The sequence below is a fragment of the Penicillium arizonense genome, assembly GCF_001773325.1.
Source record: "Penicillium arizonense strain CBS 141311 chromosome Unknown PENARI_contig003, whole genome shotgun sequence".
Classification (NCBI taxonomy): domain Eukaryota; kingdom Fungi; phylum Ascomycota; class Eurotiomycetes; order Eurotiales; family Aspergillaceae; genus Penicillium; species Penicillium arizonense.
This window is the reverse complement of record NW_019173280.1, coordinates 934478-961344: the sequence shown is the minus strand read 5'-3', so window position 1 is coordinate 961344 and position 26867 is coordinate 934478. Positions and strand designations below refer to the sequence as shown.

The 26867-nt window shown below is 50.1% G+C and overlaps 11 protein-coding genes across 11 annotated transcripts; 4 read left to right on the top strand and 7 right to left on the bottom strand.

Moving 5' to 3' along the window:
• Nucleotides 1-49: 49 nt before the first annotated feature.
• Nucleotides 50-489, bottom strand: PENARI_c003G05117 (uncharacterized protein; the record flags this gene model as incomplete). The annotated part of the gene is made up of 2 exons (XM_022628358.1): nt 50-166; nt 238-489. The coding sequence occupies 2 exons, from the start codon at nt 487-489 to the stop codon at nt 50-52; spliced, it is 369 nt and encodes a 122-aa protein (XP_022491963.1).
• Nucleotides 490-1039: 550 nt separating this feature from the next.
• On the top strand, nt 1040-2417 carry PENARI_c003G12570 (FAD-dependent oxidoreductase; the record flags this gene model as incomplete). The annotated part of the gene is made up of 3 exons (XM_022628866.1): nt 1040-1532; nt 1595-1973; nt 2030-2417. The coding sequence occupies 3 exons, from the start codon at nt 1040-1042 to the stop codon at nt 2415-2417; spliced, it is 1260 nt and encodes a 419-aa protein (XP_022491990.1).
• A 195-nt stretch (nt 2418-2612) lies between these two features.
• Nucleotides 2613-3072, bottom strand: PENARI_c003G02019 (uncharacterized protein; the record flags this gene model as incomplete). The annotated part of the gene is made up of 2 exons (XM_022628143.1): nt 2613-2886; nt 2945-3072. The coding sequence occupies 2 exons, from the start codon at nt 3070-3072 to the stop codon at nt 2613-2615; spliced, it is 402 nt and encodes a 133-aa protein (XP_022491666.1).
• A 971-nt stretch (nt 3073-4043) lies between these two features.
• PENARI_c003G07798 (Zn(II)2Cys6 transcription factor domain-containing protein) lies at nt 4044-5507 on the bottom strand (the record flags this gene model as incomplete). The annotated part of the gene is made up of 1 exon (XM_022628545.1): nt 4044-5507. One exon carries the CDS (start codon nt 5505-5507, stop codon nt 4044-4046), a length of 1464 nt encoding a protein of 487 aa, XP_022491670.1.
• A 349-nt stretch (nt 5508-5856) lies between these two features.
• Nucleotides 5857-6921, top strand: PENARI_c003G10992 (uncharacterized protein; the record flags this gene model as incomplete). Its single annotated transcript, XM_022628760.1, has 5 exons — nt 5857-5893; nt 6000-6371; nt 6498-6600; nt 6669-6786; nt 6853-6921. 5 exons carry the CDS (start codon nt 5857-5859, stop codon nt 6919-6921), a joined length of 699 nt encoding a protein of 232 aa, XP_022491943.1.
• Nucleotides 6922-7251: 330 nt separating this feature from the next.
• PENARI_c003G05248 (zinc-dependent alcohol dehydrogenase family protein) lies at nt 7252-8427 on the top strand (the record flags this gene model as incomplete). The annotated part of the gene is made up of 3 exons (XM_022628365.1): nt 7252-8171; nt 8222-8347; nt 8421-8427. 3 exons carry the CDS (start codon nt 7252-7254, stop codon nt 8425-8427), a joined length of 1053 nt encoding a protein of 350 aa, XP_022491701.1.
• Nucleotides 8428-9136: 709 nt separating this feature from the next.
• Nucleotides 9137-10399, bottom strand: PENARI_c003G00809 (uncharacterized protein; the record flags this gene model as incomplete). Its single annotated transcript, XM_022628051.1, has 1 exon — nt 9137-10399. One exon carries the CDS (start codon nt 10397-10399, stop codon nt 9137-9139), a length of 1263 nt encoding a protein of 420 aa, XP_022491819.1.
• Nucleotides 10400-11016: 617 nt separating this feature from the next.
• On the bottom strand, nt 11017-14484 carry PENARI_c003G10100 (uncharacterized protein; the record flags this gene model as incomplete). Its single annotated transcript, XM_022628708.1, has 1 exon — nt 11017-14484. The coding sequence occupies one exon, from the start codon at nt 14482-14484 to the stop codon at nt 11017-11019; it is 3468 nt and encodes a 1155-aa protein (XP_022491480.1).
• Nucleotides 14485-15158: 674 nt separating this feature from the next.
• cat2 (bifunctional catalase-peroxidase Cat2) lies at nt 15159-17549 on the bottom strand (the record flags this gene model as incomplete). The annotated part of the gene is made up of 3 exons (XM_022628342.1): nt 15159-16979; nt 17047-17407; nt 17494-17549. 3 exons carry the CDS (start codon nt 17547-17549, stop codon nt 15159-15161), a joined length of 2238 nt encoding a protein of 745 aa, XP_022491928.1.
• A 2342-nt stretch (nt 17550-19891) lies between these two features.
• On the top strand, nt 19892-21082 carry PENARI_c003G09281 (uncharacterized protein; the record flags this gene model as incomplete). Its single annotated transcript, XM_022628650.1, has 2 exons — nt 19892-20110; nt 20273-21082. 2 exons carry the CDS (start codon nt 19892-19894, stop codon nt 21080-21082), a joined length of 1029 nt encoding a protein of 342 aa, XP_022491787.1.
• An 827-nt stretch (nt 21083-21909) lies between these two features.
• Nucleotides 21910-26179, bottom strand: fphA (putative sensor histidine kinase/response regulator; the record flags this gene model as incomplete). Its single annotated transcript, XM_022628718.1, has 2 exons — nt 21910-22221; nt 22289-26179. 2 exons carry the CDS (start codon nt 26177-26179, stop codon nt 21910-21912), a joined length of 4203 nt encoding a protein of 1400 aa, XP_022492037.1.
• Nucleotides 26180-26867: the final 688 nt, after the last annotated feature.

Here is a 26867-nt window from a genome sequence, read left to right as displayed (position 1 = left end):
AGTGATCCTGCGGGGGACGTCGAGGGGGTCATTTCATGTTCAACGCACTTCAATCTGTGATGCCCATCTCGTCTGGACACCGAAGTATCTTGAAAAGACCGTACTGTCCGCATGCAGGGGGATCTCCGTCCATCTTGTCGACCGTAGCAGCAAACTTCTCGAGGGCCTGTTTAGGAGTTAGTAGCATCTTTGATCGTCAACCTGTTTCTTGCTTTGGTTCAAAAGGTTCTCTTCAACCTCTCCAGCTGATGTAGGAACTCCAAACATGGCGAAGCGCACCGTAAAGTCGCTTGTCCACCATCCAGCAGCAAGTTTCTCCGGTTTGATGGCTGCATAAAACAGTACCGAGTACGGTGGCGCAGGAGAGTAGCATATAATGGGAGCCAGCAGTTCTTTTAACGTCACGCTCATGACATAATGGAAGTGTTCTGACTGCGAATCCTGGATATCTAAGATGCTATCATCCAGTTTTGACAACGAAGAAGACATGGTTCTTTTCATTACATGGAAACTGGAAAGGCTGGCGAGAAGTATCTGGAGGGAAAGAAGTAGGGTCTGTTGAGATATGAATTGTCGAACGCCCGCCGAGTTTGCAGTCCGGGCAATGAAAATACTAGCGAAGGTCGCTTGCTCCTCTATATATAGCTTCCCTATCGCATGGTAGCTGACCTATAGTCCCAATCCAAGGGGTCAAGTCCTCAAGGGAAGGGTGAAGAGCGTAGGGGGTTGGTGGGGGACCGAATCGACTTGGCATCGGGAGCAGTCTGTTTGTGTGGACGCAGGGCTGAAGGGCCTACCCGGTGGCGGTGGGGAAAACTAGGCTAGTTAGTCCGGAAGAGCGCGGGGGCAGTGGGTTCGGACGGACGTGGGGCCGATGCATCACTTGCGGTGATGGGGCATTCGTTAACTGGTGTAGTTGATTTTCATTGGATTATGTCAGGTACCAAATAACTTGCTTAAATTCCTGTGAATCAATTTCTACCCAGTGTATAACTCCTCCATTCTGTTTATGTCCTCGAGGCACTGCAACAGGGCCACGATGAACTCCCCTTCGAGACTCCAGGTTGCCATTGTAGGTGGGGGCTTGGCCGGGACTTTGGCAGCGCGAGTTCTTCGAGAGCATCATGATGTTACCATCTACGAGCGGGGTAAGACAGCCATCGAGGTTGGCGCCGCCATTAATATCGGCCCAAATGGTGTAAAGATCCTGGAGCAGTTAGGGTTTGATCGGACTCGCGTCGGATCGTTGCCTGTCGGCAGAACCCTGACATGGAACAAACAAGGGGAGCTCAAGTTGGAGTCCGACATGAAGTGCGTTGAAGAGTACGGGGCTGACTGGCTGTTCAATCACCGTGCGGACCTCCGCGACGAATTTCTTCGGCTTGCCACTGCGTCATCCGATGACCTTAAAATAGGGGGAGCCCCGGCCACAATCCGATATGGAGCAGAGGTCGTGAATGTGGACGTTGATCAAGGTGTCTTAACTCTCGCCAGTGGCGAGGTGATCACTGCCCATCTCGTAATAGGCAAGTGTCCCCGTTTCAGATTCCCCTCAGTGAGGATCTTGTTTTCTAATCTTCTGCCTACAAAATAGCTGCCGATGGGATCAAGTCTCGAATTCGCCCCCTCGTTGTGGGAGATGCTGCTTTGTCAACGGCCCGCCCGTCTGGGATGTCTGCTTTCCGCTTCACTCTGCTTGCAGAGGAGATCAAAAACAAGAACGGTGGTGCGGTGCCTGATCTCCTAGACCCCACCAAATCGGCCTGTCTGAATATGGTGCTTGCATTCGATCAAACCAATCGGTCTGTAGTGATGTACCCATGTCGAAATTTCGAAATACTGAACTTTGTCTGCATCGTGCCTGACATGTCCCTTAAAGAGGCGACAAGCGAGTCTTGGTCTGCAGCAGGCGATAGGGAAGAGCTTATTTCTCTATTTACCGACTTCCCTCCTGCAATTGTCCAGTATTTCAAGTACGCCATTTTTTTCTCAACCAAAAAAGATCTCTTGCTTACTGGTTCATTTATAGATACGCAACGGATATTAAACTTTGGCAACTTCGAGATCAAGACCCGCTCCCAACGTATATCAAAGGCCGTACTGTCCTGATCGGTGATGCTGCACATCCAATGACGCCCCATCAAGGCCAAGGAGGAACGCAGGCTGTTGAGGATGCCGAAGGTTTGCGTCTATTTAGCGAAATAAACTTCCCATCTTATGATGTAGCGCAGATCCTTCGGGATTTTGACCGAGTCAGAAGGCCGCGTGCTGCTCAAATTCAGAACAATACGAGGAAGTCGATTGAAAGGAGATCTGCTGAAGATATTTATTCGTTTGCGAAATACAACTGGACCTATCCTGGCATAAAAGAGTGCCTACGACGAATTGATGCTGGGGTAGAGATGATCCAATTTTAAATACACTCTGCGGTTGGGACTTCGATCTATTCTTGCTTCATTCACTATGTGTTAGGAAAATCTGGATATAATTTATAAATTGAAGTATCGAAACGAAACGAACGAAGTTGCGTCATTTGCATCGCTCTTTGGTGAAGAAATGAGTTTCCACAAGCCCTCACAACATTGCTAGTCCTCTTGACGCAAGACTTGCCCTTACATAGACTCCACCTCAGTCTGCCCCGTAAGCTTCCTTTTGCCACCAATCCACTTGACCTCCCAGAGAATAACATTGGACTTCTTGGTCTCCTTGCCCGTTTTCTTGTCCTTGGACGTCCATTTACTAAAAACCGCCACCACGCCGTCTGGTTTCTCCGGGTTCTCCCATTGGAGTATCACAGAAAAGTCATCTTGGATCGATGTACTGGAACTACGGGCGTATTGGAGGCCTGTTTTGAATTGGTCGTAGCTGTAGACGTTGTGGTTGATTCTGGCGGTGTGGCTGGGTCAGCTGTACTTCTGAAGATGTACGAGCTAGGGCAGCGTACCTGACTACTAAGCTTGGATCGACTTGCTCATGGAGAGCCTTGATGGCGATTTCGTCGTTCGGTTGGATGAACAAAGTATCGTTGATCTGTGTCACCCACTGACTGAGAGTTTGCTGTTGGGCCGACATTTTATGTTGCTTGGATGTTGTGAGCACATCGCCATGGTAATAATTGTGTTGGACACTTACGAAATGATTGTGTATAACGTGGAGGGCTGGCTAAAGAGTGTGATTGGAGTCGCAAGTTGGGAGGTATGGTCCGTATTTTATGCCCATTAGCTTCCAGAATCCTAGACATTTTCCTCTTGGTCGCTTTGACCTGCAACCGTTCCCGTTCCCTGAGGTCCGCTAGCGTCTGCGGATTTGCGGAGTTTCGACAATCACGATTGGGCAGTTCTAAGATTTGACTTCGCTTTTTTCGTGTTAGCTCTCAACATCCGACAGCCAGCGGAGTATATCTATTCTTTTATGCCGTCAAGCTCCGCAACCTTACCGATCACGCGCAATTCTTTCAAGAGGGGCGAATGTGTTACCATGGTAAGCAATTTACAAAACTCGTGCCACCGACAACGGAAATAACGCGCCGTAGTGTTTTCTTCACGCCGAAAATCATGCCTAGTGCGCGTCCAGTCGAAGTGGAAATGCAAACTTCCCGACCATCCGATAGTGCGGACTGGGTGCGACGTCTGTTGGAAGGTAACGGATTTTTGAAATTGAAGGATATTTATTTTGGGCATTCACTTACTCATTCCCCATCAAAAAGGCGTGTTAGTGCAAAGGGACTTCCTACCGCCCCGAAAGCGTGAAACCAGGCCGCCCCTGAACACAAAGGGGCTCTTATCTGCTGGTGGCTGCGACAAGACGATGATGACTGAGTTTTCTTGGATAGAGAGCTAACTATGGGGAAGGAAGGGCTTATGTGCCCCTGGAAGCACCTCACATCTGTGACAGCCAGTTTGTGAAATACCTATTGTGCGGTTCTTATTGTTAACGCGAACAATAGCCTTTTCGTTACATGATGGCAAACAACCGAATGTTTCACTGATAAAAAGCTGGGATCTAACCCGTCACAAAATGTATATCTTCAATCCAGAAAGACTTCATAACGAACCGTACTCCGCTCCCTCTAAACCATATTTAATAATGTGGCTGTGTCCCAACCATTCCCCGGTGGCCTCTATCCCCTTTAACATGGCCATTATCAGTACACCGAGCTCCTCTAAATCACCTGGCTTCGCCTTTGCTATTGCCTCGTCCCAATGCGTCACCCGCACTTCGAGCCGCTCCCTCTCGCTTTGTGCTTTCCGCCAACTGATTTCTGACTGCGAATTCCAAAGCGCGGTTTGGGCCGTGAAGCTCATTCGCAGGTCTGGAACTGTGTCGTAGCCGAGTTTCAAGAAATCGTATACTCCTTTCAACATAAACGCTGTTATTACAGTCCGTCGGCTACTCTCCTCGATCAGCCAGCGCTGCCAGTCCGTAAAAGTGCTTCCCGGCAGAAGTCGCGCTTCAGCTGGAGCCAATGGAGAAGGCTGCACTTGACGCGTGCGTGACCTAAGGTGTGCCGCCCACATTATGAGAACTGGCTCGTCCGCTTCTGCTTGGGCCCTAAGGCGAATGTCACCGTCCAACAGTCTTATTATCTGGTATAAAATCAGCGCTTGCAGCGCTTCAAGGAGATCCATCTTGGAGGCGCGGAGCGGATCAGTGTTGGCGATCAGCTGTTGCCGTCTGTGCTCCAAGTTGCGGAATACTAGTCCCTGATTCTCTGTGTTTTTCAAGTAATACAGAGCGCAAGCGCTGAGCGCATCCTGTAAAGCCGGAGGGGTTCTTTCTTGGAATAAGAGACGGTGGATGAACATCGTTTGCCCTGATTCGCAAAACGTTTTCGGAACCACAGCTAACCTCCTTGCTGCAAACTCTACGCGAGCCTGTGCAGTTGTATCCGTGCTAATCTGCCCGATATCGGTTGGGTATTGCTGAGCGACGATATCTTCGATGACAGCAGAGCTGAGGAAACAATCTTGCGGTATGCTTGCCATGCTGAACGGATTATTGCCAACGTTGAAGAATGCATCATTCATGCAGGGCGAGAGTGTTGCCGCTGCCGGTAGCGCGGGACTCCGTTGCAGTTGCCAATCACCGGACAGTTCCTCCGCAAAGGGCCCCGCAAAGGGGTCCGCAAAGGCAGCATTTTCTTCTACATTTCTTTCGGTAGTTTGCCGCAATCGGTCGGGATATCGGTCGTTATATTCGCAGTCAGTCTTCTTTGCAAGGCAACGTTGGCATTTGGGTAGTCCTTTATCGCATTTCCGCTTGGACTGAGCGCATGCAAGACAAGACTTCCGGCGTGACGGGGGCATCGTAGCAAAAACTTTCCATCGTAGGTCGTCTGCGGAGTTGGTGAAGTCCGTACTCGAGTAGAGGTGATGAGGTAATGTTGCGGAGTTTCGCGGCGTGGCGCGGGATTTTAAGCTTCCTCCGCTAGCGGCGGTTGGGCCTTGGCCGCAAAGTTGCACACAAACAGTGCGAGATAGCTGGTGTCCGCAAGCCCTATTGGTCATCTACCTTGAATTGGGTCCCACACCTGACACAGCAATTCAACGTTCCGAGCGGGATATCCTATCAATCTTTCTCTACATCCACATATGCGCATGTAAATGCGCAGTTTGAATCGGAGATATAACTGTCCCGTGATCGATGGCGCGGGGGCTTTTCGAGGCAGAAAGTAAAGGGAGGCGAGAGGATTCACAATAGAGTAGATGTCTATAAAGGCCACCACAGCCATTCATTGCCCTCATCTTGCTCAGCACTGAAGTCTCATTCCCAAGTCGTCTACCGTCAGACCCTTCTGCTTCAGCCTATATTATTTTCCACTACCTAGCATCTACTCTATCTAGCGTCGAATTAAATATGCCTACCACCATCCTGATCACGGGTGGAAACCGCGGTATGCACCTTTGACCCTCTTTCTTATGCCCCTCTCATCATTTTCACAGGACTTGGCAAAGGACTCGTAGCCACATACCTATCTACTCCAAACACTACGGTGATAGCGACGGTCCGCGACCTATCCAACTCCGAGTCTCTGTCTGCTCTTCCTAAGGCCTCGGGATCTAGCCTGTTAATCGTCAAGCTTGAGATAACGTCTGCAGACTCTATAGCCGCCGCTATAGAAACGTTGAAGAGGCACAACATTGGTGCTCTCGACATTGTCATTGCAAATGCTGGCATCTCTGGGCCGACCATCAGTCTGGTTGAAGCATCCGTCGTTGAGCTCCAAAAGTACATTGACGTGAACGCATATGGCCCGTTCGAGCTATTCAAAGCTGTGCTCTCTCTTTTACGCTCTTCCAGTGCGGAGAACAAAGCGAAATTTGTCTTGATCTCGAGCGCCGGCGGAAGTTTGACGGCCATGTACAACTTCAGTACGTAATATCCCAACACTAAGTCGGTGGGTCTTGTCAGATTAACTACTTCCGAGGTAGAATGCTGGCTTTGTATCCAAACACTTACTTTGAGGGACTGCGCTGACTTCGTACCTCCACATTAAGTGCCTATCCCCGCGTACGGAGCGAGCAAGGCTCTAGCTAATTTCCTTTTCAAATGGCTGGCGCTAGACAATAAGGATGTGATCATTTGGGCACAAAATCCCGGGTGCGTATTTTTCATGTTGAAGCATCACCTGTTGGGGGTGAAGTTTGCTAATTACATTTCCCGTATAGAAATGTGGACACTGATATGGCTCGGGATGGTCTCGAGCTCTCAAAGAGTTTAGGGTTCGATCTATCTTCAGTGTCCTTTGCCCCTCCCGAAGAAAGTGCGCGTGCAATAAAGAAAGTGGTATGTGTGGTCGAGTGAAGACGGAGATATGAATGTGGTTGAAGCGACTGACTGGGAAATTAACAGATTGATGGTGCGACTGCGAAGATGAGCGGGAAGTTCCTCGACCATGATGGCTCTGAGTTGGCATGGTAGAAGATGAGCAGTTAACATCGTGGGAAAATACGCGGGGTATAGTCGGATTCTTGTACAGTTGAGTCTCATAACCTTACTGAACTCAGAACATCCCGATTACTCCCCGGCGGGAATGTACAAGGCAGGATATATCGGCTGTCCCCAGGCCTCATGTAGAGTAGACGTCGGGACCAATCCCGATCGTTATTTATCCCTGCAATATGACGTCGGTACATCCGAGGATTAGCAATTAAGCGTCCAGTAATTGAAACGAAGAAACTACACACATCCTGTGTATAGAGTCTCTTAAAATATTTTGTTCACCATCAATCAAATTTATTCAAAGCAAAAATGCCAAGCCCAACAGTGACCCAACGTCGCGCCTTCCGGCGCACTGACGACTATACTCCCGGCACGCCCAAAGTCAAGCTTGTACAGGAAGCGCTCCAACTGCCACTCTCACCAACAGCCGTCTTGATCAAGGTTCACGCTGTGGGTCTCAACTACCGCGATGCGAACATCGCGAACGGCGGAAACCCTTGGCCAATAATTCCCAACGGTATCCTGTGTAATGACGCAGCGGGTGAGATTATTGCCGTCGGCGAGAAGGTAAAGTCCTTGGTAGTGGGTGATCGGGTCGGGCCTATCACGGACACGGAGAATATTTCTGGACGTGAGGTGAAACGGTCGTGGCTGGCAGCAGATGAGGATGGGGTCATGGCAGATCATATCATTTTTGACGAGCGCGTTTTATGCAAACTACCAACCTACCTCGACTGGGTCGATGCTTGTATAATCCCTTGCGCGGGTGTCACTGCTTGGTCGGCGTTGAAGGGCATGAGTATTGGCCAGACCGTGTTGATTCAAGGTATGCATATCTGTATCTGGGCCCGGATTATCGCTGACGAGTTAGGAACCGGTGGTGTCAGTGTTTTCGCACTCAAGCTTGCAAGGGCTGCAGGTCTTCGAGTGATTTTGACTTCCTCGAGTGACGCGAAGCTTCAGCAAATGAAAGAAAAATTCTCGCATCCACCAATTTTGACTGTCAACTACTCCAAGATACCTGACTGGGATCGGGAAGTTATGAAGCTTACCGGAGGCACTGGTGTCGATATCGTTGTTGAGAATGGCGGAACCGGGTCCTTGGTCAAGAGTCTGAGGTGTACTCGACGCGGTGGTGTGGTCAGTCAGGTCGGATATCTTTCTAAACAGGACCCCAATGACCTACGGGAACTGGTCCCAACTATCATTGACAGGAGAATCAATCTCAGGTGAGATATTGTTACTCGACCGTCAGACAGCGAAAACTAATGTAAGATAGGGGCATAAATGCTGGTTCCAAGTTCGATATGGAAGACTTTTGCGCTGCTCTCGAGGCAGCCCAAACACCACTCAATGATCTAATTGATAAGGTTTTCCCATTCGAGCAGGCTGATGATGCTATCGAGTATGTCTGGCAGGGTAAACAGATTGGAAAGATAGTCCTCCGCCTTTAGATCGGTATATACATGACTATATAGATTATAAATGCGATGGATTGATGCTACATGAAGCACATAAAAGTTGAAATTGAATTCTGGATGAGCAACAATCGTGTTGCACTTGAAAGAGATGCTAAACGTTTTTTTAAAAAAGATTAACGCGCAGGTATCAAGAGAGTAAAAAGAAAAAAGAAAGCAAAACAGCGATTCCCAACCTCTGGGACTGAAATTCAAGCTCAGCTTTATTGTCAGTTCACCAAGGATTCAATCGATTTCCAAAGCAGCTTCATAGTCACTTTGGGTATTCCAAACGAGGTCAGGGTGAGGAATGGCGTCAAAGTACAAAGCCAGATTGGTGTAATGTCGTCGAGCATGGTACGGTCAATGCAACCGACCACGTTGTCAAGCTGTTCGATGCCACACTGGTATGTTGCAATTTAGTATGTTTCGTTAACGTATCGCAGTAACCACGTGGAATAACGATGCTTGGATCAGAGACGTGGAGGAACGCGCGGGGCAGATCGGGCATATTTACGAACTGGAGGTTCGAATCAACGACGTTGACCGACTGGGAATCACAGGGATCATATAATCCACGACTTCGCATACCGAAGGTTCAATGATCTACAAGAAAGGAACTAGGATACTAAAAAAGTAGTGGATATTCAGAAGAAATTTGCCGTTCGAAGAAGCCTTAAAGGGGCAGAGCCATCAACCAAAACTGCATACATTTTGTGAAGAAAAGGCATCTGTTTTCATAGCGGTCCGTGACCTCTGGGCGCAGCAGTTTCATCACCGAGTCCCAGCTCTGGATAATCAGGCAATTTCCAGCCTCCGTCTCTATCATTCGAGAAACGGGATATAAGGTCAGGTATCCGAAGGAAGCAAACGATCCCAAAGATAAAGTGGATAATAGCGATCGCCCACTGGGAGTCCGGAACAGCCAATCTCAGCAACAACAGGTTGACATCCTGAGCCTCATTGATCAACGGTCGAAGTTTCCCGTCATAGGATGTGAATGCCCGAGACAGATCATCGCTACTGCGCGCAATCTCGCCAGCCAGAACATATGCTCCCACTAAGCTGCTGGTAGTTCCCATGCCAGTCAGTGGAGAAGGGCAATGCGCCGCATCACCGAGAAGTACAACCCGGCCTGAATGCCAGGTGTCTGTTCTGATTTGGACGAGATCTAGACAAAACCAATTTTCAGTCGTCTTCATGCCCTCCAGGAAGCGGTCAGTTTGCCATCCCGCGCCGCGGAATTTCTGCGTCCAGAACTCCTTTTGTTGTTCGATTGATGCTCTTGGGATACTTCGCAATTCATCGGAGGCCGATCTCAGGAAGAAACACACATTCGATTCGGTGGCACTGTGGCTTCTTCGCATGATCATTCGGCCGCCGGGGCTGAGGTAGGAGCTGCAAATGCTACTGTCAGTTTCGTCTCGAGGAATGAACCAGTAAGCCATGTGCAACCCCAGTGGGCGATACGGATCCGGGGCATCAGGGGGTAAGATATCTTTTCGGATTCGTGAGCCCTGGCCATCGGCTCCAACGAGAATATCAAACGTGTCGGTTGTGCCATCCGAGAACTGCGCGGTGACTTTCTCGTCATCCTGTGTGAAGCGATCAACCGTTTTGCCAAAGATATATTGCACTCTGTCTTTTGTTGCTTCATAGAAAATTCGAACAAGATCTCCTCGCATGATCTCATACTCAGAGGTCAGAGATTGTGCTCCTTTCCCGGACTTATTGGCCAGAATGGTTCCTTTGACTTTTCCATTCGTATCGACGAAGGACATCCCCTCCTCGTCGACAAGTTTGCTTCGAATGGCCTCAATAAGCCCCATGCGCTTAGCAACTTCGATACCTTGTCCCCGAAGATCGATTTGGGCGCCTAAGGCTCTCAAGGCGGGGAAACGTTCAACGACGACGACTTGATGCCCAATACGAGATAGCCAGAAGGCCAGAGCGGGGCCTGCAACGCCTCCGCCAACGATGAGAACTTTCAGAGGTGCCATTCTGCTGCGTCCGTGGGAGAAAAGTGAACTCGAGAGTTGCGTAACAAAGAGGGTTCTTTTTAAATAGTTTGTGTCAGTTGAGACTAAACCAGCTGATTTGCGGACATTTGCGCACAATCCCGCTGTTTTACGGGATTACTTGTTTACATCTGACATCATATAAAAGTTCAGGCTGAGGTTACTTCGTATTGCTTACGGTCGGGAATGTTGCATATTGAGACAATATGGGGTCAAAGCTATATAGCGAGCTATGTAAGCAGGAGATGAAACTTAGGAGGCAAATACAGCAGCGGACATTAATGTGTACACAGTGCCATGAAATATTGGACACCTTCTGCACGAAAGCCTCGAAGCGAGTATACCGTTTCATGCGTTGTTTCCGCCCTACTTGGCCTCTCTTTTTCAGCTCTTTTTTGCCTACTTTCGAGTGCTTCGGGCTGATCATATAGTTAATACAGAGGGAGAGGTGTGAGAGGGCTGATGACCCCTGTTGCATATACACACAATGAAGAGCTGCGTAGGGATGCTGCTCAACCGCAACAATATACGGTTAGAGATTCAGCATCCGTGCAAAACTTCCTAAGCTGACCGCAGGTCCATATTGCAGATAGCTCCACCTAGATTAGCACGGATCCCTTTCCCGCCTTGTTGAGAAGATCAACAACCTCAGAGTCACAAATTTCCTCATCCAAAGGCCCAAGACCCTGATCATCTGCAAGATTTGGGTCAGCGCCCTTTTCCAGCAAAGACCTAATAATATCCTTGCTAAAAGGAGCACCGTTAATCAGGCTAATCACAGCCAACCGCAGTGGTGTCCTCCCATAACCATCCTTCAGATTTGGGTCAGAACCCTTCTCCAGCAAATATTGCACTGCTCCATTCTGCCACCAGTTGTAACCCCTAGCCAGCATATGCAGGGCACCATAGTCATGATAACCCCAGATACAATTCCAGAGCTGTCCTTTTGCATTGACATTGGCGCCATATTTCTCCACCAGTAGACGTAGTATTTCCATATTTGGTTCACTTCTTGTGGCTGCAGTGAAGAGGTATGGGGGTACTCCACTCAGACCATGTAGCCATTCTTTGTCCTTAAGCGATTCAGCGATAATGTCAAACAGAAAGACATATCCGCCAAGGACTAGCTGGGAAAGCAGGTCGGTACTTTTCTGTTGGGATTTGTGAACTGATCCGGAGATTCCAGAACCAAGAGGAAATGCGATGCCTGACTCGATGCATTTCTTGATAACTCCATAATGCCCTCGAAGAAATATAGATGTGACACGCGACAATGGGTAGTGGAATGGAAGCCTACCAACGTCAAGATCGTAATCTCCCCTTAATTGCGGTTCGTCGCCCATGGCTTGTTCGAGGAAGCAGATTATTTCCATCATCTGGCCAGCATCATTCGGTTGCGAGTTGGGTCCACAACAGATACGAGTATCTTGGAAGAGGCTCGCTCGGTTGTGTTGATTCTCCAAAAGGTTGACGCTAGCTTCTTCAACTTGGTCAATGAGATTGTGACATAGATCCAGAGGTGTGGCGCCGGTATTATCTTGGACGTCAAGTTCCGCCCTAGCTCCAACAAGAAGACGCACACATTCCATAGACCCGGATTGGCAAGCTTCGTGGAGGGGTGTATGGCCGTTATAATCGCGTTGGTTGAGAAGCGAGCCCAAGGTGAGCTTTCCTCGACAGTCGTCGATAAGCAGACCAATATTGTTGGCCTCCCGTGCTGATGCAGCAAAGTGCAAAACATTTCGCTTCAACGATGTTTGGTTGGAAGTTGAAACACCTCTGGCGACGAGCTTCGTCACAAGAGATTTTGAATTGGCAGCAGCGAGATGGATTGGCTCTACACCCGCGCTGTTTGGCAATTGGAGGAAATCGAGATTACCAGAGGAAAGTAAGAGCTCAATGCCTTCGTCGTTTGGCCAGTCAGAGCTGTTTGAGTTCAATCGTGTTGAGCAAAGAGTGTGTAGAGGGGTGTTTCCATCTTTGTCTTCGTGTGTACTTGGAATTCCGTAGTCAAACAACAATTGAAGGATGTTGTGTGGGAGGTTTCCAGCTTTTGTGTAATTGCAGCTCATCAGGATATGCATCAGAGTTTCACCAGAATGATTGACGAGAAGTGGATCGGCGCCCAAATGCACCAACCCTGTCAGCATTGCAGGTGGCCATAGACCGGGATGGTTCGTGAAGCCTAATGGCCCTTCCCGTACCACAAAATGGAGCACACCATTTCCATCGTTATCGACAGCGTGGATGTCAGGATGAAATTCTCTCACGAAATCGCAGACAACTCCATGTCCATCGGTTTTCTTGCTTGTTTTTATAATCAAATGATGTAAAGGAGTTCTGCCTTGAGAGTCTTTTGCATCCAGGTTGGCTCCTGCACCGAGAAGAAGCCGAATTATAGGCCCTTGGCCTAGACAAAGCTTGGGATCATAGCGACTTATGATAAGATGTATCGGCTGAATGCCTTGATTGTCTTTGCATCGAACATCGGCCCCCAATTTGATCAAATCTGCCACCATTCTGTATGCCGGCAAAGGTGTCCAGCTCATAATTTGATGCAAGACAGTTTCTCCCTTGTTATTGGCAACACTCCAATCAGTCACATAAGGGGCTAAAAGGCCCAGATCCATATCATGCCGGGATCGGAACTGATGGTGGAGAGGGGTGCTTCCATCAGTCCCACAAGCTGTATCCATTCTTCGTCCAAGTTTCGTGAAAAGCTGAATCATGGCCATACTGTCGCTATCCGCACCTGGCTGAACTAGAGGTTGAACTAGTGCGAGAGGGATGAGACCCGCATTATTGGCAGGAAAGGGGTCTGCGCCATGCTTTAAAAGCGTCTCCGCCACCATGGCGAGGTTACTGCCTGCACAGAAATGGAGAGGCGTGTTACCATCATAGCCCCGAATATTTGGGTCGCAGCCAGCATCCAGAAGCAATTGACAACACTCTTGGGCGCGCTTTTGGGTCTCTGCTGGCTTCGTGGATGCAGGGCGTGTATTGACACCCGTTAGAGTGTCAAATCCCGCAACTGCATGCAATGGCGTAGATAACTCTCTAGGAATGACGACCATAATGCAGCCTCGGGATCGCAACCCTCTGGACCCTTTATTTGGATCAGCGCCGTGGTCCAGAAGTAACTTCATTGCTTCAAGGTGATGCCCAAGCGCTGCGCGGAAGAGAGGAGTGTCATTGGAGGTACAGTCCACGTTCACATGGGAGGAATTCAGAAGCAACTTCATGATAGCTACATCTCCTTTGCTTGCCACAGCATCCATTCCTTCATCAAGTTCTCGTGAATTGGCGAAAGGCAGCAATTCTTGAACTGAGTCAATCGCGTTGAGGTTGATGGCCTGAAGGAGTGTCTGTGGCTTGCTGGGCACGTTTGAATGAACCACTTCACTAAAGGGTACACCACCCATAAATCGACCGGGGCCTGGCATATTTGTCTTTGGCGGTCCGTAAAACCCACGATTCTTTTGCTCAATGGGAGGCTTCGGTTCACTGTTCCACGTCCCAAAGAGGCCCCCACCTTGAGGGGTAGCATATGTAGTAGACGTTGGCACAGTGCTCGGTGAGGGCCCGAAAAGCCCAGTCCCAAAGAGACCCCCACCTTTAGGAGCAGCATATGTAGTAGGCGTAGGCGCAGTGCTCGGTGACGGCCCGAAAAGCCCACCACTTGGCAGGGGCCGAGGAGGATTTGACACTGTGGTTGCTGGTGATCCAAAAGGCACGCCTTCTTGCTGCAGCCCAGGCATATCGGCCGTGAAAGGGTTTGGCATCGGATTCGCTGTTCCCGCTGATGGTCCGAACAATGCGCTATGTTGTGCTGTCCTTGCCGATGATCCAAAGAGTCCACCAGTATGCGAAGACCGAGCCACAAAGGCTGGCGGTGTATCCGTGCTCGGCTTTAATCCAAAAAGCGCATCCATACCCCTCGAACCGCGATTCGCTGACTTCTCAGGATGACTGCCAATCTGAGTGTGCGGTTCAGTAGAGGCATCAGAAATATTAGCCTTCGATCCATGATCCATCGGCCCCCTAAATGGGCTATCCTGATTCTGCATGCTGTCTCGTTGATAACAATTTGATGCGGATGCGAATAATCACAATCGCAAGCGATGCAGCTCTTTAAATTCCGAGACAGAGTCCAGAGGTCCCGCACGGCGCTCAGCCGGTAGGATCTACGAAAGGGTTTGACAAGAGGTTCTCCAATTCTTTCTTGGTAATTGGTTGGAATCCCCTCTGAAGGTCGGATGGTCTGGAGAAAAGCGTAGTTGTTCACGATACTTGATGAAGAGTGAAACCTGCTGTGGTCATTTCGCTTAACGCGGGAGTTCCCTTTTTTTCGTTATGTTATGTTAGTGTCACGCGTAGCGTTGTTTTCATAGGGGGCCGGTGGGCTGCGTGGGTGAAAATGCCATGGCTGGCCATGTTGTATATTTGCCTGTTTGCTCAAGTACAGGGATGTATTTGGTAACTAGCTTTATAAATAGAGACGGATTCGTTTAAGAGCGCCAAAGACATCGTCCCCAATGGCATTAGGCGTTGACGAGGCGCCAAGACCGCAGGTTGTTGCCTGACAGTCAAGGTGTGAATATGAACTGGCGACCTCTTTCTCTATCATAGAATTGACTAAGCACGGGGTATTGGAGTAACCATATATGAGTGGAACAATTTTGGAATATCAATTCAGCTAAAGTAACACTATGGAACACTAAATCATAAATCAACTCATACTTCACAGGCGAGGACGACCAGTGACAGCAGGGAATGTAGGGATATCATAACGGTCCAAGTTCATAACCTTGTCCCAAGCAGCAACGAAGTCCTTCTTGAACTTATCAAGGGCATCGAAGCTACCGTACAGCTCAGCAAGGGCACGGAGCTCGGCGTGGTGACCGAAGATGAGATCCACGCGGGTAGCGGACCACTTCTTGGCGCCGGTCTTGCGGTCGAAGCCCTCGAAGTATTCACTGTCAGCGCCGGTGGGCTTCCAGACGGTGTTCATGTCAAGCAGGTTGACGAAGAAGTCGTTGCTGAGCTGGCCGGGGCGGGAGGTGAAGACGCCGTGGGCGGAGCCGTCCCAGTTGGCGTTCAGGGTTCGGAGACCTCCGACGAGGACGGTCAGTTCGGGGGCGGAGAGGGTCAGCTGCTGAGCCTTGTCGATGAGGAGCTGCTCGGTGCGCACGCGGCGGGTGGAGTTACCGTAGTTGCGGAAGCCGTCGGCGAAGGGTCGGAGCCATTGGAAGGACTCGACGTCGGTGTGTTCCTGGGTGGCGTCGTTGCGGCCGGGAATGAATGGCACTGGAATACCTGAGGACTTCTCGAGAGCGGCGGACCCGGCGAGAACGATCAGATCAGCGATGGAGACGCGCTTCTCGCCGGCCTGAGCGCTGTTGAAGCGGCTCTGGATCTTCTCCAGGACGCTGAGGACTTCGCGGAGCTGGGCGGGGTTATTGACATCCCAATCCTTCTGGGGGGCGAGACGAATGTGAGCACCGTTGGCACCACCGCGCTTGTCACCGCCACGGAAAGTGGAAGCGGAAGCCCAAGCAGTAGAAATGAACTTGGTAGGCTCAACACCGGATGAGAGGATCTCGTTCTTCAGGTTAAAGATATCGCCGTTGTCGATCAGAGCATAGGTGGGGGAGGGGACGGAGTCTTCCCAGAGGAGGACCTCCTTGGGGATCTCAGGACCCAACCAGCGGGCACGAGGACCCATGTCACGGTGCAGCAGCTTGAACCAAGCACGGGAGAATGCATCGGCAAGCTGGTCGGGGTTCTCGAGGAAGCGACGAGAGATCTTCTCATAGGTGGGGTCGAAGCGCAGAGCGAGATCGGTGGTCAGCATGTGAGGCTTGTGCTTCTTGTTTGCGTCGTAGGCATCGGGAATGATATCACCGGCATTCTTGGCAACCCACTGGTTAGCACCAGCCGGAGACTTGGTGAGCTCCCAGTCGAACTTGAACAGGTACTCGAGGAAGTCGTGGCTCCACTTAGTGGGAGTCTTGGTCCAGGTCACTTCCAAACCACTGGTGATGGTATCAGCACCCTTTCCAGAACCGTAGGCGTTGCTCCATCCCAGACCCTGCTGCTCAATACCAGCAGCCTCAGGTTCCTTGCCAACATTGTCGGCGGGGGCAGCACCGTGGGTCTTTCCGAAGGTGTGGCCACCAGCAATCAGGGCGACGGTCTCCTCGTCGTTCATGGCCATGCGGCCGAAGGTGATACGGATATCGCGGGCAGCGGCAATGGGATCGGGATTTCCATCTGGACCCTCCGGGTTGACATAAATCAAGCCCATGACGACCGCAGCTAGCGGGTCCTCGGGGTCGCGAGTCTTAATGTCACTCTGCTTGGCCTTCTCCTCGGGAGTTTCAGCCTCGTAGCGAGCCTCGTTGGTGAACCAGACATTCTCGCTACCCCAGTACACTGACTCATCAGCTTCCCAGACATCAGGGCGGCCACCAGCGAATCCAAAGGTCTTGAAACCCATGGACTCCAGAGCGACATTGCCAGTCAGGAGCAGAAGATCAGCCCATGAGATTTTGTTGCCATACTATATATTGTATTAGTACCAAGGTTTAAGGTCTTTCTTATGCTCCTCTGAGTGTTTAATTGCTCACCTTCTGCTTGATAGGCCACAAGAGACGGCGGGCCTTGTCCAGAGAAACGTTGTCGGGCCACGAGTTGAGGGGAGCAAATCTTTGCTGGCCCTGGCCACCACCGCCACGGCCATCGAAAACACGGTAAGTACCGGCGCTGTGCCAAGCCATACGAATGAAAAGACCGCCATAATGGCCGAAATCAGCAGGCCAGATATCGTTGGAGCTGGTCATGAGAGCATGGAGATCCTTCTTGAGGCCCCAGTAGTCGAGGGTCTTGAAAGCAGCGGCATAATCGAAATCCTTGCCTTGGGGATTTGTGGCATCGGTGTGCTGGCGGAGGATGCCGAGCTTCAAGGCATTCGGCCACCAGTCAGTGTTTCTGTATACAATCAGCCTCTCATGCACCCCAGATAAATGGGAGTGGCGTCAAGCTTGAATTTCGCCACTACAGAAAGGGGACCATACCGAGTACCGCCACCCGCCACATTACTCTTCTTGTGTGCAACCGGACATTCACCCATGATGAATTAATATGATTGTTGAGTGAAGAAGAGAAAAAAAGCGGCCAGGGATGGGTTCCCCGCAGTTTAAATAATTTGCCTGCCGTTTCCGACCCAATAACGAACGGGATATTACTCTCTCCACGACCGACCTTACAGCTTAACAAATACGCTAAGTCTGGACTCTGCACCTCTCTATTGGCACAACTCACGAAGCAGCTCGGTCTGGGGTGCGGGGAAGTCTTGTATGTCCTTACGTGAGTTGATCAGCCTGGCGGTAATTTTATTGGCGGAGTGCGCCGAGGTGCGACGGGTTCCGACGTTCGATGGAAGTCTTTATTAGCAAGCTACAGAGCTGACAAAATCGCCATTTCTAGACATTCACGACATATTGCAAATGTGCCAGGTTCATTGGTCGGCGTGAATTCGAATGTTCCTCAGGCCATCTCACTAATAACCGAGTTCTAGCCATGTTACCTCCAATCCGGAATAGGCAATTACTTCCACGGCAATGTCTCGGATCATTCCAGATATATCATTGGTAACATCATGTCAGAAAACAGACTAGTCATTAGAAGAGGGCGTGTTTGACACTTCATCACGTCTTGAATAACGAATCTCAACCTATTCCGACGAGCTGTTTGTCTACGGTCGCATAGCTCTATGTACTAGAAGCTATCCGTCTTAGTATCACATCATATGACTGATGCCAATGGACAATTCCGAGGTTCCTTGGCGGTCTGACAGCTCCGGTTGGTTGTTCCCTGACTCCTCCTCCCCGGGGTGATCTATACCAAATAAACTTCGCTTTTTTGATCGACTGAAGCTCAATCTTAATGTCGATATCCTGTTGATTACCACTCCTGAACAATGGTTTATCATTTATCATGCGACCCCTGAAGTATAAGTCGCCGACACTCGCAGGGGGTACACGGCCACCACAGAGCCTATCTATCTTTTCTTTCCGCCGGTCGGAGAACTACCGAGAAACTTTCTCGTGGCTCTCGAGCGTCAAAACGAAAGGAGCTTTGCATGTGGCGCGTTTGTGAAAATGAGCTCTTGTCGGAACGGCTTCGCGGCCGCTTGATGCCGATCAGGTGATCCAAATATCTCCAATGGCGTGTGTGCTCTTAGTACGCCTCTTAGCAGGTCTTTTTATCTATATTGAGGCGCCCTAGGTATGTATTGTCTTGTGTTTCTTTCATCTCCTAGGTACTATATTCAAGACACCGCCGATGTTCCCTTTTCGGCTTGCTACATCTGTCTGGCGCGATTCATCATGCTTCGTGTTGACCGCCGCGTGTCTGTCATTCCAGTCTAATAATATATGTTACCCCGTTTCAGTGTGAACTTTGCTCTTAAGCTCGACATACGTGTCACCCTTCACTGTTCTGCAGTGAGAGGCGATTTAGGCGCCATTACACACCACAGTACCTTTTTTTTCGCCTCAAGTTCATCAGTTGGACGTTTGCAGCTCGGCGATTGGTCTTCACGAGTGACAGATACCGTGCTGGCTCAACGGCCAAGACCTAGCCCACTAACTACTACTTCGAAGTTAAAGGCAATGCATGACTTCATCACGCATAACATCTTGCATAATCCTCACGCTTAGTCCATTAATCGCCCCGTGCCTATTCGTTTCCTCCGAGTCCATGCCAAGCCTCCGCGGCTCGTGCGACGTGGATGTATAAACGTCAACATCTACACATCCACTCTACTTCTGTCAAATGAGCAACAGACTACACTGACAATGAAAGAACAAAGACTCAGCTGTCACATCTCCTAGCCAAGGGCTAGGCCTAGCCGCTACCGGAAGCGCCACAGTTGATACGTGCGAGTACTTTCTTTGTTTGATTCCCAAGCATCCCTGTTAGGGGCTCCCTCGATTCGTTCGCTCCATCCAATAGATAACCGATCCAACAGAAAGTTAGGAGATAGTTAACGGGGCACGTCCATGGATGAACACCCAACTGCATTAAAATGCTCAAATATGATTCCCACCGATAGTGGATTTGCAATCCCCATGCGCGACCATTTCTGGAGACAAACTCACCTCAATACCCTACTGGATCACAAGATCGGACTCCACTTTTGTCATTTACTATCGTAGGCACTGTTGCGGGAGGCTTAACTCCCATTAATAGGGGAGGGTTCATGACTCGATGTGCTGGTGGCTGCCTCGATACTAACCCTGCCATCGACAACTTTATCCCGTCCTGTCACACCATAAGATGAGGGGTTCAAGACCCTCCATGCTCCCTGATGGACCTGCGTTGCCGCAGACCTCCCCCATATCTCATATCCCATATATCCCGTCTCATTTCCGATCGGTTGTTTCTTCCGTATGGTTTCCCGCTCTCAGTATGGATACCCTCATGAGCAGTCTGCCTCCAGAGGTCGGCAATATCTTGATGGGTGATATCACTGTAGTCGAAATCATCTCCATGTTCGCTATTGGTTCGTTCATGGCTCTGGAAGTTGCCTTGTCGACGCTCAACCAGTTCAAGCGCTATCGGGGCCTTTACTTCTGGAGCATGCAAATCGCAGCGTGGGGAATAGTCGTGCACGGAATCACTGCACAAGTGAGATATATTTCAAAAGCATCGAATATATCAATGGCCATACCATTCGTGCTCGGGTGGTACTGCATGGTCCAAGTATGTACACTTCCCCTAGACAACAGCAAACAATGCATCCACACATCCACAACCAACCCATACTAACCAAACCCTCCTCCCCGCCAGGGCCAAGCAGTAGTCCTCTACTCCCGCCTCCACCTCGTCGTCTCAGACATCAGCCACATCCGCTGGGTCCTCTGGATGATACTAGCAAACTTCAGCATCCTAAGCGTCCCAATGACAGCCCTCTTCTTGTGCCAAAACCTAGGCAACAACCCAAAATGCGCAACGCCCGCTGCAATCTTCGACAGGGTCCAAGTCCCCGGCTTCGCAATTCAAGACATGATAATAAGCGGTATCTACATCCGCGAGGCACTGCGCGCCCTAAAACCCATCTTCGCCATGAAAGGCCGTGCAGGCCGAAGCGTCATCTACCAACTCATCATTATAAATGTGATCGTCGTCGGCCTGAACACCACCCTCGTCGTTACGGAATTCAAGATGCATTTTATCACTGTTAGTTACAAGACTGTTGTATACAGTGTCAAGCTCAAGCTTGAGTTTTTTATCTTGTCAAAGCTGCGCGAGCTTACGAGGACTTATCCTTGTGTTTGTCGCCCTGGAAATGATAGTCCGCGTGTGTCGAGTGATATTAATATCTTCGATTTGCTTGCGAGGGGCGGTCCACGCGCGCAGGATGTGGAAATGGAAATGGATTTGGAGGCGCAGGCTTCGCCACGGTTTGGGGGTGCCGTTAGTCCTACTGGGTTGCCTCGTTCGAAGAGGAGTAGTACTTATGATTTTCATGAGGCTTTGAGGGAGACTAGTTCGGCGTCGGAGAATTCGATTGGGCAGTTGCATATGGATGGGCGGTTGCAGGAGCGCTCGTCTGATACCCGGTCGACCGTTGAGATGAGGTTGGTTGAATCTCGTTGAATTTGAAAAGTGAGGGCAAGCATGAGTTTCCCTAGGGAATCGCTTTCTTAGTGGTTGGTTGTATATACTTCACTATAGGAGTCGATTGTTCTTGGCAGTCGATCCATTACCGGGCGGTCCTCTTGTTTCGTTTTATACCCTGGTCGTTTTGACCTGTTTGGTGGTTTTGTCGATTTTTGTTCAGTTAAGATATGAACTTTCTTTATAATGGAATGGAACTGGCTCCGTGATATACATACAGTCATAGGCTAGAGTAGGGCAAAAACAATGTAAGGAACGGTATACTCGTTTCTTCTCTGCATTGGGTCCAGAGGATTAGATATCCTTCGACGTATAGGATTCAAATGTATATATACATGAATTGAGAGAGAAAAGAAGACTTGTGAGTGTTAAACAGAAATCTGAACTTGACAGATTGTAGAACCAACAAGACACAAATGTAGAACGTCAAATAGGGTATCTGTATATTTTCCCGACCCGATTGAACCATGAAGGAACGCCAATAGAGCAAACCCCGCAGGCCCATTCGTGTACCGGGGCCTGCAAACATGCATAATAACATAAACGAGAATGCAGAAGTATATCATGAAATTGATCAACCCTCTCCGTTGAGAAAATTGAAGTTTGTAGGTATCGTAGGGAGTGAAATGAGACAGATGCATATCGGGAAGAGTGGAACGAGTATAGGGAGGTTCATTCACCGCATAAAGGACACAGGGAAGTGTATGATAGATGAAATAGACCGACACGGAAACGAGTGAGGGGGATGAATGGCGCCCGAATTGACACGGAGTATCGGCTTTGGACGTGAACCGCTAGATCTGGATCTAATGTGACTCAAACCATCCACCATTCTCCCATTCACCAGGCTTATAGGTGGCTTCTCGTCGGGCCTCGGGGTCACAGAGGCCGCTGAAAAGTACATTCAGCCGAGCAAAGTTGATTGGCTTCATGACCCAGCCATCAAATCCGGCATCGGTGTATTTATCCTTTTCTTTCTCAAGTAAAGAAGCTGATACTGCAAAGATCGGCGCACGGTTGTTGCCCTTTCTCGCTTTGTCGGAAAGCGCACTCTTGGGAGTCTTAATCTCGAAGTCGCGAATCATCTTTGTGGCTTCGATGCCATCGACGATCGGCATCTGCGCATAGTTAGCATGAGTAAAAACGGCACTAGAAGATTAGACTTGCTTGTATATCCATCAGCACCACATCAAAGGGTTCGGTGGTTAAGCCAAAAGCAGTGGCACAGGCTTCACCGTTGCCGGTTAAGTGTACAGTATGACCAAGCTTAGTCAAACGTTTTGACACGATCTTGCTATTGACCGGGTCATCCTCCGCAACTAGTACGTGCAGCAGCTCATAATCAGGTGAGACGTTTGTTGGTTTAGATGCGGTAGCGTCCGTTGAACGCTGTGATGTTCCTGTGATATTTTTGGCGCGGGGGAAATAGGAATGATCTTCAACACGCTGCAGATGGGGCGGTATCGTGTTTGCAGATTGCTGGGATATTCGCAAAGCACTCATCGGTACTCCCGAGTCCGTGATGTTCTCCAGGCCCGGCGGAGGTTGTGTTACCGGCGGTTGCAACATAATCGGCGGCGTATATGAGGCGGAAGAGAGGTTGGCTCGGTGCTCTGTCAAACTTGATCGCTTCGGGTCTTGTATCGCTACCGGCGACGTTAAAGACTGAACATGGCTGCTCGCACTAATGGGACTGCCCATTTTGAGCTGTCGAAGATCAGGCGGTTTGACGTCTGAGCCATGACTCGTACTTCTCGTGGGTAAAGCTGGTTCTTGCATGGCGCTAATGAGACGGTCGGCCTGGCTCTTCCCACTGCGAGAGCTGCCGCCACTGTTCAGACTTTCCGTGCTTCTTCTTCTTGGATCACGGTCACTCTCGCGAGCCTCGTATGCCCCACCAATTAGCCTGTATTCCTTGTCAGGGAGCACAGAAGTCGGGGGAGCAACAGGGCCCGCGGAAGCAATGCTGTCAGGGGAGGCCCCTTCTGGCAACTTGAATTGTAACAAAATCTTGAATCGGCTACCTTTTCCTTCTTCTGATCTAACACCAAGCTGTCCTTGCATGTTGTGAACAATTCTTGCCGCCAGGGCAAGGCCAAGACCCAAGACACGTTTCTTTGGTTGTTTGGGCGAGTCTGACTGCTCTGGTTCTGGCTCGTCCTCGGGATAGTACGTTTCATCGGTGGAAACTTGTTCAAGCTCGTGGAACAGAGACTCCAGCTTCTTCTCCGACATTCCGCACCCTGTGTCGACAACTATAACCTCAACTGCCACATAACCTGGGAGGCTCTGGTTCGCCGACCGCCACATCTCGGTAGTAACAGCACCCGAGGCGGTATTTTGAATTGCATTCGAAATCACGTTTGACAAGACTTGGCGGACACGCCGTTGATCTCCGAGCACCGAGTGAGGTATACCCGGATGGACTGACACGGTGTAGGAGATGTTCTTCCGCTTGGCCTCACCGGAGAGCATGTCGGAGGCCTCCTTGAAAGTGGCTTCAAGGTCAAAGCTTTCATCTTTGATCAACGCCTGTCCTTTCTCAGTGTTTGTCAAATCCAGTAGATCGTTGATAACATAGATAAGGGATTTAGAAGCCGAATGAGATTTGGTCAGACTCTCGCGGATGTCTGCATCGAGCGCACCCTCGAGGGCAATCTCAAGATAGTTGATGATAGCATTCAAGGGTGTGCGAACCTCATGCGCGGAGTTGGCCAGCAGCAGTCGAGTGAGTTGTGAATTTTGCATAGCAGCCTCCTTCTGACGCCAGACTTTGATGAATTTACCATACACAAGGCATAGAACTGCAGCTGTCTCAACGTCCGTGTCCGTCCATTCGCGACTCTGGGACAGGACTGTCTCCTGCCATGCCTTGAAACTTTCACGCGGTTCCAAATACCCCGCGGTCTTTTTCCGCTTGGCAATTTCATATGGATTACCAGCCCATTTAATCTCCGTGAGTTGTCCGCGACGAAAGAAAACGATGAAGTCACTGCCAGCGGCGGAAAGTGGGACATATAATAGTCCCGAGATGGCCTTCAATCCCGGGGCGTAATGCAGGTCAGGGAAGTCCTTGGTGATATCATGCGATGCAAGCACTGAGTTCATCTGACGTAGGCGGAGATACTCCAGCAGTGCAAGCAGTTCCTGGGAGTGGTTGTTATCGCCGAGAATCTTGGTCTCGTCTCGGATCGACAAAACACCATAATCTGCATCGAAAAGTTGAAGCAGATCATCCGAGGACGCAATGATGTAACCGGACGGATTGGCCTCAGTCGGTACAGTGTTAATCAGCTTCCGTGCCTGCAGGCGAGAGGCATAAGAAAGCCTCTCGATGTTCCGTGATACGCAATCACCAAGAAGCCGGCACATTTTGCGAATTGGGAACGAAACACGCATTCCCGCGGTACCGTAGCTATGGCAGGAGATCAAGCCCCATAGATTGTTGAAAGCATTGACGCTGATAGACATTGAAGACCGGACCTTCATGTGAGCCAGATACTTCACGTGAATGGGCGACATTGCTCTCAAAAAAGCATGTGTCATGTCGAGAGGGGTTTCGAGGTCTTCCAAAGTGCGACAAACGAGGCGAGACGTGACTTGGTCACGATCATACAATAACCTCACTTTGTTGATCTTGTATAGTTCTCTCGCCTGCGCGGGAATGTCAGATGCAGGGAAATGAAGGCCCTTATAGAGATCGATCGTGACATTAGGATCAACCAGTTCCGCAACTACCATGCCATTCCAACTGCTGTCGAACTGATAAATCAAGACTCGGTGAAAGCCGGTCAGCTCCTTCACCAATCCGGCAGTGGTATTCAACAATTGATCCAAATGATTTGCCCGAGCCAGCTGCTCCTGGATTTGTGTTAAGATGCTAAAAACTTCCATCGAGGCTGCTTCACCCCTCCTCCGACGGGCCTTGCGAAGAACGCGCAGAGGTTGGCTGATGTTGATTGTGCTTTCAGCCAATTGCTCTGGGGTTGGGTTGACGCCCAAAGTATCTGTTGGAGAAGCCGGGGTAGTAGTACCCGCGACATTTAATGGGTTAATCTCGTCATCCTCCAGCTCAAATTCGCAAATGATCAGATCCTTTTGCGTTTGGCAAACATGAACTGCGCACCAGAATCGACGGGTCTCCCCCGATGGCGTACGAATGTCCAAGGAAAACACTTCCGGTCCATCGATGGTGAGGTCGTAAGCATCATCACGAATGAAGTCGATATGATCCAGTAGGTTATCTGCCTGGTCTTCGTGCATGATCTCGCAGAAATTCTCCAACTCGAATAGTTCCTTGGGCGAATGACCGAAGAAATCGGCCGAGTTTTCGCTCACCACACGCACCACAAGCTGATTGGGCGATTCCTCTCGCAAAGCAAGCATAACTCCAAAACTTTGAATCGCACCTGGGATGCGAATTGGTTCATCTTCACAATATTGGAATGCCTTTCCATCCCGTCCTGTTATCACAGCATGACCATTCTCTGTCATGACATGTTTGAAGCGAGCGGTGTAATGGCCCTGTTCGTCACTGGGCGTGGTGTGCGCGCCTGGGTAGGCGGTAGAACCGGTGGCGGAGTTGCTATCGCTTGTGGGTTTGGCATAGATATCGGGGTGCTGGATAACCTCAGATGCCATCGAATGTGCTGCAAGCTCCGTGCTGTCGTCTACCTCGTGTGTCTCATGGCGTTCAATATCGGTGGGTATGGTCGGTCCACTCGCTTCCGCATTGGAGGGAGGTTGTGACTGTAGTTGATTCCACGTATCTTCGTCGATGAATGAGTATTCTCGGGCCCCTTCTCGCGTTGGCGAACGTGCCGCCCGCGCCTGCGCGGTAGTCGCATGGTGTGTTACGGGCTTAGGGTCGATCGAAACGAATGACCGAATGGGGAAGACACGGTCGGCAGCGTCGAAGCCGGTGCTCGGTGGTTGGCTTTCATTTTGGGTAACGGATTGTGCTCGGTCCCTGATCTCTGGGCGCATGTCCTCCGACCTCAATGACCCTGTTGCAATACTTTCAGATCTTTTTCGCGGGGATCCCGGCCCGATCTTATCGGGCGCTGGTGATGCCATCGGGGCCGTGCAGTCCGATAGCTTGTTCCGATCGGGTGTCTCAGTGAGATTTGAGGGTTGTGTGAAGTACAAACTCAATTCCGGGGGAGGGAAGCGGAGGGTTCCGCCTTTTATGGCGAGAGACACAAGATTCCAAAGGAAACGGACTCTCGGAGCCGAGGAAGGAGAGTGTACCCGGTGTTCATAAGGCGAGGTATAGAAGCCACCTAAGTGGACAAGTCCCCGCAATCAGAGATCGAACCCGACAGGTTGGGCGTACGACGATCCGGAGAGAAGACAAGAGATAACCAGAAGCCTATGGAGGGGCAGCAAATGCGGTGAAACGCAGAAATAGACCAGTAAATTAATGTGTATGAAGTAATGATAGGCGCCTGTCAAAAGGGCCTCCACAGCGGGTGGCCCTAGGCGCGAGCTTCCATGCTGCACATGGTTGGGCGCTCCAAGCGAACCGGAGAATTCTCAGCATTGACTGGTGGAAAGGCCGTGGGGAACAAATTTCAACCAAGAGCTTAAAAGGGTAAAAAGCTGTGGACTTGAGGGCCATCAGTGGCTGAGACCATGTACTGATACATGCCTTTAGCCGAAGTCTCCCATATTAATGGAAGTACTGGTACCTGGTTACGGGTACCAATGACATACCCGAGTACTGCATGATGTCATAGAATCATCCTTGTTTGTAAATGTTATA